The sequence below is a fragment of the Haliaeetus leucocephalus genome, unplaced genomic scaffold (genome assembly GCF_000737465.1).
Source record: "Haliaeetus leucocephalus isolate CR32 unplaced genomic scaffold, Haliaeetus_leucocephalus-4.0 Scaffold317, whole genome shotgun sequence".
Lineage (NCBI taxonomy): Eukaryota > Metazoa > Chordata > Aves > Accipitriformes > Accipitridae > Haliaeetus > Haliaeetus leucocephalus.
This window is the reverse complement of record NW_010972753.1, coordinates 2,509,050-2,525,524: the sequence shown is the minus strand read 5'-3', so window position 1 is coordinate 2,525,524 and position 16,475 is coordinate 2,509,050. Positions and strand designations below refer to the sequence as shown.

General features: G+C 46.6%; 1 protein-coding gene across 1 annotated transcript in view; it reads right to left on the bottom strand.

Annotated features, from left to right (window-relative positions):
* PTCHD1 (patched domain containing 1) overlaps nucleotides 1-16,475 on the bottom strand; it is a 33,728-nt gene that overhangs the window by 16,788 nt on the left and 465 nt on the right. Inside the window, exon 2 of the mRNA XM_010571277.1 lies at nucleotides 4,119-4,779. Within this exon, the coding sequence (XP_010569579.1) occupies nucleotides 4,119-4,779 (661 nt within the window). The remainder of the gene's footprint in view (nucleotides 1-4,118; nucleotides 4,780-16,475) is intronic.

The following is a 16,475-nucleotide window of genomic DNA, read 5'->3' as shown; positions in this document are numbered from 1 at the left end:
CTTAGGGTAAAAAATGGATAGCAAAGTATTCCACATGAACTAGACATGAGTAATCTTGTCCTTAAATTACTTGTTTACACACTGATAAATGCGGATGACAGTTTTAAAAAAACCACAGAGGCATATGCTAAGTCAAAATACGCCCAGACGAACGGTGGGAGCCTGCCAAGTGTCACAGGTTTTAGGCTTCACTTTCACGTTAGAAGTACCTGTATAAATCCAGAGCTGAAGAAGACAAGTTCCCTGTTTGACTTGACAAGATACCCGTAGAGAAGAGCTGCTGCAGCCAGCCTGCCCTCCTCTGCTTGCTCGCCCCTGGCTTCAGTTTTCGGTTAGCAACCAGCGGGGGCTAAAAGGAAACGTGCCACTACGTAAAAATTGTCACGGTAGTGACATAGGCTACGTACAGTCATCAATGCCTGAGTTACTCTGACTGAGTTACCTTTTGTGAACCGAGTTACAGTAACCTGCCTTAATTAAAGAGTAAAATAAATCAGAATAAACTACCATGAAGGTGATTAAACCCAACGCACAAAGTGTTTCAACCAGTATGTCATATTTAACAGGTGGGGTAGGCAAAAGATGTTCCTGTCTACACCTACACAGTTTGAGCTTAGGAGTGCAACTTGGTAAGGCATGGTAATTCAGTAACTTCAAATTGTCCTACTGATGCAAAAGCTAAGGATTCAACACCTACAGAGGCTGGTACCCTTCACGATGGCTTGTTTGCTCTTGGAAATGGCTGATGCAGAAGGGATGCCACAGAAAACAGGATGAATGAAATTGAGCATTACAGAGCACATTGAACGGACTATTTTGCAGACATACTGCCTAAATTATTCAAATGGCCTTGTGGCTGGACAAACTACTTGAACTATTCAGAGAGTAATTCTTGAAAATATGAAAAAGTCGGTAATTGCAAAACGTTGCTGACCAACTTTAGTCAATGCATCTTGGAAAGGCAGTGATGGTCTCAAGATGAACTTAATGAAGTTCATGGTGAAATGAAATGGTGTGAGAGAAACAAGCTACAATTCAGCAAGGATAAGGGCAAACTTCTGCATGCTGGCTGGAATAACTGATTGTGCAAACAAGGTAGAAAGTGGCATGAAGGATCCGTGAATTACCACGTGCCACCAACCAAATGCCAACCATTTCGTATTGCTGAGAAAAAAATGAATGTCGTATGGGGATGTATGAACAGGAGTGCCATATGCAAGATGTGTGAAATCATCCTCCTACTCTACTTGCTGCCGAAAGCCTCAGCCTGAATCCTGCGCCCAGATTTAGGCACCGCACTCCACAAAGATGTGGAGTGGCCAAAAGCAAGAAGATTGCTGGAACTCTGGTAGGCAGAGTCTGAGGAAACCTGGGATGAAAGGGAAGAGGACCGGGCAAGTAAAAGTGGTCCCAAGTATGCAAAGAAAAAGAAAATAAACAGTTTTCCAGATGCAGTAGATAAAAAAGGACAGCTGAGTTGCAAAGGGGAATTGAGGTTAGACATGATGCAACTGCCGTAGCGGTAGTGCAGGCAGACAGGGGGGAAACGGCCCAAGGAGGAGACAAAGTGCAGGGCAAGAAGTATCTGTCAGGAAAGACGTCATCTTGTCCTGTGGCAGAGGGCAGATGATGTCTGGAGAGTGTCCCCCCCCGGCCGGCTCCGCGATGCTGATGAAAAGTTAAAAATCCTCACCTCCTATAAACCGGGGAAACTTCATTAATGATTTATAGCAGGAAAGGGGCCTTGCCTGAAATGTGTCCAGTGTAATCATTTTTTCTATCTAATTTTTGCTTTTAGCCATGAGATTATGAGTAATAGCTACAGGGCTACAATGTTAGCCAGAAATCCTTTAGCTTTCTAAAGGTCAGTTAATCTGTGATCTAATCTGATGGTCACTGAAATTAAGTGGAAGCAGTTCAGCGGGCTATAATGGAGGGTGGTTTGTGTCTCTAGCCTTCAGTTACCTTGGGTTAAGCCATCCTTTATAAGCAAAACAACATATAGGCATGAAATAGATTTTGAAATGCATGCTGAATCCTGTTGTACTGCAGGGAAAAAAAGGACACCCTGCCTTTCTAGCTATCTGCTGGTTTAAAACAGTTCTCATTAAAAACTCCAGAACATCTTCAGTGCCTTCTGTTCACCTGTTGATACTCCTGTCCCTCAGGAGATTTTATGCGGGTGGGGAAGCAGGGAAGACTCACACAAACTTGGCTGCTCTGCCTTGACTTGTTCACAGTGAGAGCTGAGCTGCATATTTGAAACTTACTCCTTTTAAGAGTGGAATACTTCAGCTAAGCAAGACCAAAAAAAAACCCCACTAAAAAAAAAAAAAAGGAAAAGAAAAGCAGAGTTGGCTATACAGCTCGGCAGTTAAAGGAGCACTAAAATAGAAGTGTGAAACTTTTCATAGTTATCTGTAAGTCTTAGAGGATTTCAAGTCTCAGCATAGTCACTATTAGCAAATTAAAGATCTGAAAGGTTGTCTCAGTGAGCAGATGCTTTGATCCCTAAACAGAGCTAGTATTTCCTATTTTTGAGTCGCTTTCCCCAGGTACTTTCATTTCATATGGCTGCACTTCAGACTGCTTTTCTACTACTCTTGCAACACATCTGGAAATCCCCTCCTATGTAATATTATATGCAATGTACACTACTTAATTTGAGGAACTGAATTTTATAATACATGCACAGGCATAAAAACCCACAAAAGAAAGCAAAGAGTCGGGTCAGAAAGCTAGCCGCCTTTTGACTCTGACTTTCTCACGCTGCATTTCCTCTAGATTACGATACATTTTAATTTTCATGGATGTCATCTGAAAATGAGAGCCAATATAATGTAGCTGAATCCTCTTTGTCACTGAATGTATTCTGGACCTTAACTGGTAGTGCGATGCACTGAAGCATAGTCTTTAATTAAAGTGCAACAATACCACAGCTACAGTACAGGCACGGCATAGGAACCTGGCGCTGGATATAAAGATAGCTGTGCCGAAAAGTTTCCTACCACTACACGATGTGAGTAAGTCAGCAGAGACACTCTTACACTTGAAACCTGAAGTATTACTGAGCAGTGATTTTCAGCTGGGGAAGCTGCGATCCAATCAATGCATGTATTATTCTCCACAAATGAATAATGGCGTGAACGAGGACATATTAAACACCTACAGCGCACAAAGCTTTTCACACCGGTTAGGAGCCAAACACAAACAAAGAGGCTGCGAACTCTCCAGAGCTCTCGTTTTGTCTCCCGTGAAGTCCTCCTGCCTGTTTGGATAACAGTGTGCGGCATCCCCACAAACACCCTGGTGCCAACAGGAGAGGGCACCGATTTCAGGTCGGGACCAAGCTGACCGCCCTTCTCTCCTCCACTTTCTTTCCTACCCTCGAGGAAAACCAAACCAAACCAAACCAAACCACCCCGTACCCCACAGCGAGTGTAGGCGGTGCGAAATCTGGGGAGATGAAGACGCCTCTGCCGGCACCAGAGCCAGGGATGCGCTGGCACATACCGGACGGGTCCGTCCCTGACTGGGGGAGGCAAAACCCTCCACCCCAGGGCTGCGCAACCCTCCCTCCGCTTGCTCAGCCGACAGAGGGGCTTCAGGAGAAACACAACCCAAAACCGACCACGGCCCTTATCCCGCGGACAGGCGCCTGCCAAGCCGCGACAGCACAGCTCGGCTCTCCGAAGGAACCAGCACTCTCTAAGCACCCAACGTGCGCAGTCCCTTTCATTTGTCAGCACAGCCGACGCTGCCGCTGCGGCACGGGGAACCTCTGCGAAGGTTTCCCTCCAACGCCGGCCACCAAAACCAGAACCAAACATCCAGAAAAGCAGCAGCCGGGCTCCCCCTCTGCTTGAGGCGCGGCATTCGCGCGTCCTCGTTCCTTGCTACCGCGCGGGCATCGCATCCTACGGCAGGGTGCTACGCCAGACCGGAGCCCCAGGCGTGATTTTAATGTCCTGGTGCGGTACAAACGGTTTAGGAAAAGATTGGGCAGCGTTGCAGGGGAGGAGGCACCGGGAGCCATGCAGTGCGGCTTCTCTGCTTGCTGGGAAATGCGTCAGGGAGGCACAAACACACAAAAGAGAGAGGAGACAGGAGATAGTTACCTAACATGACGAAGGGGATTCCCAGGAAGGTGGAATTGTATTTCCCACCAGTGAGATTGATGATCCCAGCTGCAGTCAGGGTGGCAAGGGTCACGGTCAGCAATCCCAGCAGGCCAAGCCAGGGTTTGCTGCGGACACAATCCTGCATGGAGCAGCAGAGAATGGCCAAGGTGACCACAAGGACCAAGCTTGTGATCAGGTAGTGTTCTGACACCCTGCTCGTCTTCTGGAAATCCTCCTTCAGCGAAGAAGAAGTGAAAGGATACATTTTGACTTTCCTGTTGGATTTCTGGAAAAGTTCAACAGTGTCACAAAAAATGGATTCCCACTTCTCTGCCACCATGTCATTCAAGGAGTTGATTGCCTGCAAGTAGTAGGTGAGCTGAATGGCTTCTGCAGACTTCACCCGGTCTTTGCTGTGCACAGTAACCCCACCAAGCTGATGCCCGTTATATACTTCCCTGCCATCCTTTAAGTGAGTAATCGGATAAGTGATTGCAAAATTAGTTCGATTAGAAGAACGAGCAGCCTTTAATTCCTCCAGTACATGCACTATGTCGTCCACTATGCATGTCTTGTCATTGTTCAGGATACATATATGGGCAAACGTGTAATTGAAACCAGGTCTTTGAACTTGGATCCTGGTCACAGCAGAGTGCAACTACAAGGGAAAGAGAAATCACACACGTTACTCATCAATTCATCTCTCACAGTAGCAGCCAGAACAACAGCGTCTCCTCACCTCCGTCCCTTTCCTATTCGATCTAAGCAACGACAACAAAAGTTCTGGTGACTGCAGTATTAATAGCACGCTCATCGCAAAAAAAAAAAAAAAGGAAACATGCATTAAAATAGCAGTATTATTCCCCTATGTCCTTTGCTGGTCACTCGGGTGTGCTGTGACTTGCATCTGTGCCATGGGCATCTGCCGCTTGGCCTCTCTAAATAAGCAAACTCAAAAGTTCCGCGCCTCCACTTTCACGCGATCTGGGCGAACGTAAAAGCGAGAGCTACAGCCCGACCGTGTCCGGGGACGCCGTCGTGCTCGGGATTGCCAAATTCCTCTCTCAACAGATAAACTTCAGGTGCAGAACGCAGAAGAGGACCATGACCAGGGGTGCTGCCTGCGCGGGATGTGCCGCCCGCCCAGCAGCTGGCAGCGGCAGGGGACTGGGACTCACTGGGAGTAAAGGGCAGGTCACAGCTGCACATCCGAAGCGTGGAGATTGTCCGCGTAGCAGGAATAAAACGGCTGGCATCAATGAATTTGCCCTCTCTTCCCCTCCGTCTTTCCCCCATCAAATCCTCAGCAAATGCGAGAGCGGGAAGCAATGGCAGAGACTGACACTGGTTTTCTCTTCCTCTCTCTGAGAGGTTCTGTTAATCGGGGTAGGCCCCCTAATTTTAGGGCCTGCAGGTTATTACCGCTTATTTTTTTTGTCTAGCAGCTCTTAGTGCAGCCTCCTTTGTAAGTTGTTTTGCATCCTTCTGAAATTTGCCATGCCTGAGCTCTAACCCAAAGTGCATTCCCTCACTTTTGAGCATTGCAAGGGCAGAAAAATTACCCTCGTCTTGAAAAAATATAGAAAACCCTTGCAACTTTTTCTGAATTCCGCACAGCCCGGTTGCTCGGGCGGCCACGTCTGCTGTCGTGGGTGGAGCAAATCACCGGGTCTGCTCCAAGGAACTGCGCGGATTTATCCTTTTACACCAAGGGAAACAGTCGTAGGAGCATTGCAAAGGTGTGGTAACAAAAGCAGGGCTGATAAAAGAGAAGGAGAAGCCGTCCTTCACCTGCAAAGCAGGGACACCACAGCTCTTCCAGGGAGCTGAAGAGCCAAATTAAGAACAACTCTAATTTCTTTTCCTTAAACAGGGAAAAGTTATTTTCTGCCTTCAGATTTTGAGCAAGACACAGAGAACTGGCTACAGGGACACGATTCCTTTTATTTCTACTTGCACATGCTGTTTTTTGCTGTAATCCAAAGAGGGCAGGAGGCTCTTATGCCCAGTAAAGAGGCTGGGATTAGGTGATATTTAATGGAACTGGCTCCTTGCTGAAGACAAACACTGATTAAAAAAAATAGAAGATAGGGTACACGGGAGCAGTACAGCTTATATACTCATCTGGTGGCAGTGGACAAAACATCTAATAATCATGGCTAAAATCCTGTGTCTGCTGCAATTAAATAGTCCTACTGACTTTTGTGTGGTATTTCAGATGTATTTGCAGAAAAAAACCATTAATATGATACTATGAATCTGATTGTTTTGTGATTACATTGCATAATCTGTGATGGGTATAAATTTAGTTATGTTGCATCCGTTCCTCAGGATGATGACATGATACAGGCAAAGATTACAAAATTCCTATATTCTCATCTTGTTTCTCTAGAAGCTTGGGGGTGTATTTTTCCACATTTGAGTAGTTTTTGTTTTTGACAGAACAACAGTTCAATATTGACATTAGAAAGATAGGTTTGAGAAATGAACTGAACCAACAAATGTTTTCACAGTACTGCAAGAACACAATACCTGGCCATGGTGAGAAGCAAAATTCCCCATCATGGTGGGAGAACAAATAACTGTCTCTGCAACAGATTAGGGGCTTTTGCACAACTTTCTGCTGAAACAAAACAAAAGATTTGCAGGCACATGCCAAAGAAATGAGCCTGTATAGGGAATTCTTGCCGTCTTTCCAGTTTGCATCTGCAAAGCTCCACTTTGCAAGAGCTGTTTTGGGGTACAAATTCAAATGTATGTCATTACAGTTTGGGGAAAATGCCCTGATTTACTGAATCAAAGACAGATACCTGATTTTAAATTTTTTACAGCGGCAGCTAGTGTATGGTTTTCATTGACAACGGTGGTAAAATCAGATGTCATGTAACGCAGAACAGCTGAGGACAACTGGGAGGAGTAGAAGGAATTTCCTGCCTATATTAGACTCATAATACAACTCCTTCAGAGAGGATCCATCGAGTGACACGATGCAGAAGAAACTAAACTGTCACACAACTTTTATCACACAATGTGCGTTGCTATTTACCTACCCTGCCTCACTGCTGCATTTGCTTCCTTCTCCCTCTGAAGCACTTTCTTTTAATATTTAGGTTATAAAATAACCTCATCTGTCGCAGCCGTTACTTCAACTCTAGCGAAAAGGCTAGAAGCTAAATGTCATACCTAAAATACTCATTTCTTCTTAGAAACGATCATTACAGGCTCAGGAGGCCGTTCTGCGGCGGCGGCCCCCGTGCTTCTTGCGAGGTCGTGCCGGGCTGGACCGGGTATGGCGTGGGGGGGACCTGCCCATCGCACCTCCCGGCGATGGGGTTTTGGGGACCGGAGGGGAGCGGGCAGCCAGCTCCGCATCCTGGCACGTCCCGGCAGCTGAGCAGCCCCCCCGGAGCCGGCTGGAAGCTCGTGCGGTTTAGAGGAGCTACGAGATGTACCCCGAGCTTTGCCAGCGGCCACAATGTTCGGTCTCGAATTGGAGGCAAACAGCCAAAGAGGAGGAAAAAACCTGCCATCCCCTCCATCCCACCAGAGTACGCCCGGCACCGCCCCAGCGCGCCCAAGGATTCAGCTCTGGGAAGCCTGACTCAGACTTTTCATCCTCAAGACAAACGCATCGCTTTTTACCTGCTTTTTCAGACCAGATCCTAGGAACCTCGTGTCCAGAGCCCCGGGTGACTGGCTTCCGCAGAAAACAGAAGGTCCGACAGGTTACAAGGGCACGTCCTACAAGTTCGAGGGATTGCACGCACCGCAATTTGGCTTGCCTGCGGTACACCAGGAGGTCCCGCAGAAAACTGCAGTTTGTTAACAGGAGATGGGAAAGGCTGTTGCACGATGGGGACAACATTAGCGAGATGCTAACGCTCATTGCACTCCTCAGTGCAGCGGATTTTAATAGCAAGTAACCGTATTCTGAATAAACCTGGCACCTAGTACTGGCACAAACGACTGACCACCAGTATCTCATTTATCCAGCTGTTTTCTTATCCCTACCAAGCCTATTAGGAGAAAGGGAGATTTAAAGGAATAACAAAAGCTGAATGAATGGTTTTTCTTGAAGGAAGACAAGCACTGCTTGCTCACTGCTCACAGCTTTTCCAGCTAGCTAACGGTGCAAGGAACCAAAAAAGCGGTTTACTGCTGCGATGCCAGAGCACTGCAGTGTGAGAGCTGCATGGCATCGCCTAAGCTCCCTTGGCACGGTGGCACACTGTCCCTGAAAGCGCTCAGGCACAAAACAGTAACTTCCACCTCCCCCTTTCAGCATCGTTTAAACAGGGACCATCACTTGCGATTCCCCTCTCCTTTCCAAAAATGGTGGTTATGTGTGTCCCGTGCCATGCCAGCGATTTCTAGAACAGCGTTTTCTCTTCCTTCAGCCTTTAGCCTTTGGTAACATCTTGGTCTCGCTCTGGGTCCCATGCTCACTCAGCTATTTATTTTAGATAGAGAGGAAAGATGGCTTCGACGGACAGACAAATCCCTTTCTGCAAATACCTCCCGTTGAGGGCTGCGTTGCTCTTGCCTCCACACCAAGCCACGTTGCAGCCTGTGGCGGAGCCGACAGATGAGAGGTGGCGAAATCGCCCTGCCCCGCCGGCTGGTTTTGCCCGTGGGCCCAGGAAGGGATGCCAGCAAGCAAAAGCTAAAATCCTTCCACTTATCCTGGGCTAAACCATTTGCTCCAGGGCCTCAGAGAGCCGCGGCTGCAAAGATTTCTTCAAGCTGTTTTTGGCTGCCGGTCCTCCTACCTCTGCCATCAGCACAGGAAGGCAGGCACTGGGAACCAGAGCCGCCCCAGTAAGCTCGGTTTGGCTGCCCTGGGATGGCCAAGCCCCGCACTGGGCTCTGCGAGACAGCTCTACCCTGTACGGCACAACTTTCAGCACTGGCAGCAAAGCTCAACCTGAAGGCAAAGGGGTTGTACTTGGAGACGTCTATTCAGGACCGAAAGGAAAGCTTGATTTTATTCTTAAGTCCGTGCAAAAGATGCAAGGAGCTACAAAAAGGGGAGAGGAAAACCTCTAGCCCCTTTGCTTTGTCGAGAAGTCCCTTCTTTAACTCAGAAGCGAGCAGGTATTACCGGAATTCTGTCAATTTAGGCAGGTAACACAGAAGTCTGCAGCCTCCCTGTGAAGCAAACAGATCCCATCGCAGCAGGGAGGGGTTAGAAACTGCTGATTCATTTGCAAAATGGCCCAATCCCCGAAATCCTTTAAGCCCACGTTACGCAACCTGCTACCCCGATCAAAGCTACGGGCAAAGGGGACGAGGCACGAGGACGCGGCGATGGCCACCGGTGTCCCAGACAAGTGTTGCCTCGCTGGTGGCACAGCTTTGCTCCCAGCGAAACTCCACGGCGAGAGCGACAGCGACACGCGAACGGGACGCTTCACTCTTGCCAAGCTCCTACTCCCAGCTCGCGGAAAGGCATCCCAACTCCCGTGGGAGTTGGATCGGAGTTGCAGCCACCGTTTTTAATGTTAAGGATGTGTACAGCTACCTCCTGCTTATCATACGTACCACAAAAATGTGTTTGGTTTTGCTGCTGAGCGCTGACGTGCGGTGTTTTATAGGGGACATCGCTCATCATAAGGACTTGATTATGCTTTGTTACTTGACATACAGTCAATGAATGGCCAACTAGACAAAATTAGCCAGATATACGGATGTCCTCCCAAACTGTGAATGATCTGGCACATAGAGAGACATGTTTTACTCACAGGAGTAAGATCTTTGCAATGCCATATTACTTGTTATTGTTGTTGCTATTATTTGACTCTATTCAGTCTTCCAGTCTATGGCTGATGGTTCAAATTAAAAATGAGCTTCACTCTAGTCAGTGTTGCCAACTCTTACAATTCTTTTTACTGTCATTTTCACCAAGTCTGTTTTTCCTCTGAGCCTTGGAGCCTGAAGTATTGTGATTTTTTTTTTTTTTTAAATCTCAGCTTTCATTAAAGAAAAAAAATAATGTCTGATCTCATGGTTATGGAGGAAAGCCTGAGAAGGCTCAAAAATAAAGTGAAGAATGAACTCACTAGCTATTACTGCTTAAAATCTCATCACTGTTTTGGGTTCAAGACTGAAAAACTAGAAAGCAGGAGGAAGACAATGATTTTAAATATAGGCTTCATTTTCATGTGAAGCTGGTTTACTCTTTTGGTAATTTTTACAGGTAACTTGTGCCAAGGAAAACAAAGAGGAGAAAAAGCCCTTAATGGATAGCTATAAATTTCTCCACTTTTTGTATGATCTCAGTAATCTCTGGCATTTCATATCTTTGCAGAGAGCTTTTTTATTCACTTCAAGAGATGGCCTCAGTCAAAACGTAAAAGGGTTATGAGGGAGAAAAGACTTCCACAGCTCCCAGCCTAACTCAGGAAAGAAAACGCTGGAAAGAAAACGGATCCTAATGGCTCAGGATAAACTTTAGAAGTTGCAGCTGGAGAGCGTGCGGCGAGGATCGCTATGGGTAGCTGGGCTCTTTTTCTAGCTAAGATACTAATTACACAAGCTATGTCTTTTTGCAACTGATTTTTTCAGCTGTCCAAAGCACGGTGAATTATGTTTTCTCCAAACAATTTTCATGTAAATAAAATCTAAAAATTGTTCTAACTACAAGCCATCAACTGTGGGACAACTATTAGTGCTCCAAGTGGCAGATGTGACTGCATTTACATTTCCATCTGCCTTCTTGGTAGCTACAGAAAATTGCTAGATACGATTTTTCTTTTCTGATCTGAAGTGGAGAAGCTTTTCTAATCAATACCATCTTAATTCTGACAATCGCCCAGGTAATTCTACCTCAATTTGTCCCACCGAGAGAATCCCACTCTACTTTTCGGGCCAACGGCTGCCGGAGGACAGGATGCCCGGACAGCAGAAACTGCTCTCCGCAGCCCGGTGCGTGGCTCTGAGATGGATTTTGCACGATGGGGGATAAAAAAGATGAAAACTTCGCTCCCGCTCTCGCCAAGGGCTCCTCCAGCAGAAGGGCGACCGACGGTCCCTTCCTCGCTGCAGGGAAACCTCAAAAGCTGCCAAGTCCGCAGCCCGTCGCATTAACGACCCGGCTCCTCCTTCTCCCTTCCAAGAGGAGAGAGGGGGTTCTCTGGCTGTAAACCCCAACTCGAAGGGCAGGACCCAGGCACAGCTTTTGGGAATCCCACCGGAGAGCCCTGTCCGCCCTCCTCCAGCCTTGCGGCACTGCTGCAGGGCGGTAGGGAAGCATCGCAACCACGGAGGGAGCCCCATCCCAACCCGCGCTGCCGGAGCAAGGGCAGGGAGGTGGCGGGGACCGGCGGGATGTGGTTCTCATCCCAGATGCCGGCAACTTCGGGACTTCTGCTCCGGCCACTGGCTGGTGCCGGCGGGAGAGATCAAACCCTCTCACTCGCAGGCACCACACCGAGGAGCTGCTGCTGACACCAGGAGCTCGGGGGGGGGTTGGTTTCTCACCCACGCTTCCACGCTGTCCTTGCAGCGTGCTATTTATCTTCCTTCTTCCCTGGCTGTGCCCAGATCTTACCTGCGTATCTTAATTCTCATCTGTTTTCGCATAAGATACATTTTAGCCCTGCAGCATTGTGCTGCTATGACAACAGGCTTGCACTTCTGCTGCTTTCACACCCTTGTTTTTCTTGTGTTAGGACTCTTCCCCTCATCTTACAGCCTTGCTCTAAAGACATGACTTCATCCTTTTTTTTTTTTTTTTTTTTTTTAAGCAGAATTCACTATTTGCTCTGTTGACTGTTTCCCTAGAAGTGTTTTTAGTGCTGGAGCTACCTCGAGAAGGTGGAGACCTACTATATCCATCACTAGATCCACAGTTGACTGCCTGTGTCCAGGCATTCGGAAGTAGTCAAAAGTTTTAAAATAAACGGTACCTTGCGTTAGCCAGGCTTGCGACAGACTGAGCTTTCGGCTCTGCTGAGCAACCAGAACCCGCTTCCACCCACTTTGAAAATAATGGCTTAAGCGTGCCATGTTTGTGCAGCAAAGCAATTGGAAACACCACAGACATGGGAACATAAATACGGTTATTTCCTCCACGAGCTTCCTCACGTGTAGAGAGTAAGTGAGGAAAACCGGGAAGACCGTAGACAGAGCATGGAGGCACACACATGAACAGGGACTTAACAATTAAGGAGCAGAAAGAGGAAATAAACCCCCAACAAGTAGGAGGTCTACAAAATTTTGAAGTTAATCTGTTTTGTTCTGCAGTAATCAGAAGTTACGCAGTTCTTAAATAAATATGTCCTTAAACATAAATACCTAATTTTACTATTTGCTTTCATGTTCAAATAGATCCTGAATCAGTTATCTAGATCTATTGATGGCCAGTTTATATGAGAGGGGTGATGTATAACCGCTGTCTGAAAATACACAGTTAGGAGAGGTTTCTTTAAAAAAAATAACCCCTCATCTACAGATTTTCATAGAGGCAAACCGCAAATACAATCCCCTTCAGTAAGGAGCCATGTTACATTTCAATCCCTTTTCATCTTTACGTCTTGTCATCTTAAGTGGAGTTTTTGCCAAAAAAATATTAGTACTGTGTTATTGTTATAAACACAATAACGTAAGTGGAAAAGAGGATATTCTTTTGCAAAACAAGGAAACCTTTCATTTAGAAAAAAAGTCTTTTGTAGTATAACACAGTTAACTCACTGTAAGTATAGAGGAATGAACAAGCTCAAAAGGATGGGTGTCTCAAATTCTGGCTAAATCAGAATGTATTTTCTAGGGTTCAAAAACCTGGCTAGGTCTGTATTTCCAGTGAGTCTGTATGCCTTCAACCTACCAAGTTTCTAGCTGCAAGTGGAAATACCACCACGAAATGGTAGGGGGCTGCTCTAACACTATTTTTAGGTGGGATTCTAGGCTTAGACGATTTCTACAGACTTTACATAATCATCTGAACTTCTGCATGATGGTCCACACCAAATAACCCAAACACTTTTTGTTTCTCTAAGCACTTCTTGGAAATACAGGGGTAAAAGCACACTTTCTTCAGTTAGGTGTTTTTACTTCCTACCTCTGCCTCTCCTGAAAGAGTGAAATCTTGAGGAAGAAAGGTCCTGCACGCTGACAGCACAGGATGCCCATGCCCTGTGCTCAGCTACAGAGCAGGTACAGCAGCGAGTAAAATTTCGTTATTGCCCTCCCACAGTATCTCGGTCTCAGGATGCATCTCTCGTGTATCCGAGACTCTATCGAGGCTATTTCTTGGATCATCTATTCAAGGCCAAAGATTCAGGATATGCTTAGGTTTCTCCCTTTCTTCTGCAAATGACTACGCCAGCTAGAAATGCAGCATTGGGATGGGAGGCCTAGAATGGTTTAAGCATTTATGGGGAGTTATGAGAACTATGGATGGAGATTTCTTTAAAAAAAAAAAAAAAAAAAGGAAAAAGTGTACTCGGCATCATCTCCAAGTCAAAACTATTATATAAGGCAGCCACACACCTCCCTGCTAATGAGCAGGAGAGACTTTGTGTGGAGCAGCTCGTACATTCAGCAAGACCTGCCGCTGTCGCGTGAGCAGCCAGCCTCGCGCTGGCAGGTTCCTGCTGTCACCGGGGAGTCCTACGGCAGCTCCTGCTCCGGGAGCTGCTGCTTGAGATCTGGGCCGGAGACAGTCGTGAGGCTGAGCCCTCCCCTAAATCTCTTCCCAGTCAGCCAACAGGGTATGGTGCAGCAGTGACTTTCTCCGGCTGGTAACTTGCCCACGAGGAATTGCACTAAGCTAACCAGAGTGTTTTAGAGATGCCACCAGAGAAGTTATTTCATTAACTAACTAATTGATTAGGATGTTAGAGTGATTAACTTTTGACAGTACCAGCTGTGTTTCAATTGCAACTGCTCAGACCCCAAAACTTCGTATCCCTTTACTGCGGGGACAAGAATGGAAGCTGACTTGTTCCTCTGCCGAAACCAGAGGAAATCTTCTCCTTCCCTTGCCATGCGACTAGGGTAGCTGTGGCTCTTCAGGGCTCATTCCCTCCCCTCCTTGGCTGACGAGGTGGGATATGGCAGGTCAGGGAAGCAAGAAGAGGTGCTGCGAGAGGAGCCGGCGCCTGCCCGGGGCGACCGTCCTGGGTCTCCCATCCTCCTGCTCGTGGGTGCAGATGCAGCAACACCCACGCGGGAGGAGCCAGCGTCCACCCTGACGCCTCTTCTAAAGCAAAACCTCTCCCTCGGGGAGGTCATCCTCCTCCAGAACGGGAAAGATAAGCAAATGCTGCCGTGTAGGTTCTCTGCCCTGACTGTGCCTACACGGCAGCGTCTTCGGGAACGTAGGTGGGATTACTCCATGGTTTCACCCAGGACGCTTATTTACAAGCACAGTACTTTGAGTTGGTTGGCTCTGGACTGGGGCTGGGGCTGCCTCGGCTCCCTTCTCCCCTTCATGTAACTCCATATATATATATACACACACACATTATAGGATTTCATATATATATATATATATATATATGAAAACCTTGATGGCCACCTTTCCCTTTCTCCTTCCCTCGGTGAGCCCCGTTGACACAGAACGATGTAGCCCTGCATCACCACGGATATAACAATATCGGGAGCTAGGAGCCCTCCCTCCTGTTTTGCTGTGCTTTGACCCACGGGGCCGTGCACAGGGTTGGATAGGCAGCTGCCTGAGCCTGGCTCTGCCCACAAACAGAAGAATAATTAGGACAAAGGACGTAATCTATTCTGCACAAGACATACTTGAATGAATTAGATAAGTAAAGAGTTGGAAATAATGCATCAAATATGCCTGACAATGTCAGATTAACAGTAAGAGTAAACAGTCAAACGGCAATGGTGCTCATTATCTCGCTAAATGAAAAATAATCATTTTGTTGGCAAATTCTGTCTATTAAAAATGAGCCAGCGTTAAATACTGACAGAACTTTCTAAGTTATAGCTCTTCCGCTGATGTGATAAATCGTATGCAGAAGTTTGCTTGTGGAAAGATTCTGAGTACCATTTATTTGTGTGTCACTATGCTATTGATAAAACTACAGATCTCTAGAGAAAGCAGTAGAGAGAAAAAAAATCCATTACCATTATTATCCTATGACTGAGTAAATGTGCACATACTGGATGCAAATGCAATTCATGGTACAAGAAAATGAAGGAATGAAAATCGTCTCTCTGGAGTTTTCTCGTTCGCCAGTAACATTCCTGTTACTGTACTTAGTGAGTCGATGCTCATTAAATCTGTTTGCTGATTACCATTGGGTAATATGTCAACAGCAAAAAAGGGAAAACATGAAATACTGAGTGGGTCTGTATGACAGTTCTATATGTGGCTGCAGTGGAAATAAAATATAAATGAATCCACTGTAACAGTTATTTCCTTGTTTAGTAAAGAGTGAGGTCTCCCCAAATACAATAGGTATTTGCATCTATCTTCTCATTTTAGAAGAGATACTCCCTTAAGCTATTAAAAAGAATTAACATTGGCTTTTGTATGGGCTGACAGTCTGACATTCAAGGGGAGGGGAAAAAAAAAAAAAGCAATGCTGAGTCTCCAGGGTTTCCATAAGGCAACAGTGAAAACGTGCAGGACTGAGCTTGCCACACCTCTGGTTATTTGTAAATGCTCCTTTCCTTTTCCTTGGGCGAACTTGACCCCCTTAACACACAGTTTTTGCATCTGTCCTCCCTGTTTTTCCTTCCACGATTGTTCGAAATTACCGGGGTGTAAACTAGAGCACCAGCTTCAACAAACGCAGATTTCCGACATGTTATGACATATAGTACGGCGAGATGTCCTGTTCGATTGTGACTCGCACGCTCCGTGCTGCTCAAGTGACAGGGAAAGATGCTGTCCACTCTAACTTGAACCGGCAGCACAGGCTGCACCATGCCTGCAACCTACAGCTGAGCTGGGTTTTTCTTCATCTACGAAACCAGCGTTTTCTGTGATGGTGGGTTGGGAGCGGAGGGGAAAAAAAAAATAATACTACCCGCTAAAAATAATCAGCTGAGTTATGTCATTTGCCTTCATGAGCCGTGAGAAGGAGGTTTTTTGCTCCCTCTCTCTGGGCAGAAGTGCAGTCCAGATGCAGCAGCAGCCCCCAAAAGCATTCTCGGCAGCTTGGCGGCTTGGTACCTAACTGTTTTTGAAGTTTGAGTTTATCAAAGCCCGAGTCGCCTTAACTCGGGAGCACGACTGCAAGGCGAGTACGGAGGCACGGAAAAAAAAAAAATCACTGAAGCAAGCAGCCTGCCCCTCTCGCTCACCCGAAGCAAATAAAACCAAACCAGGGGAAAAAGACTGAAATAAAATAAAATAATAATAAAAAAAAAGGGCGAGGAGGGAGC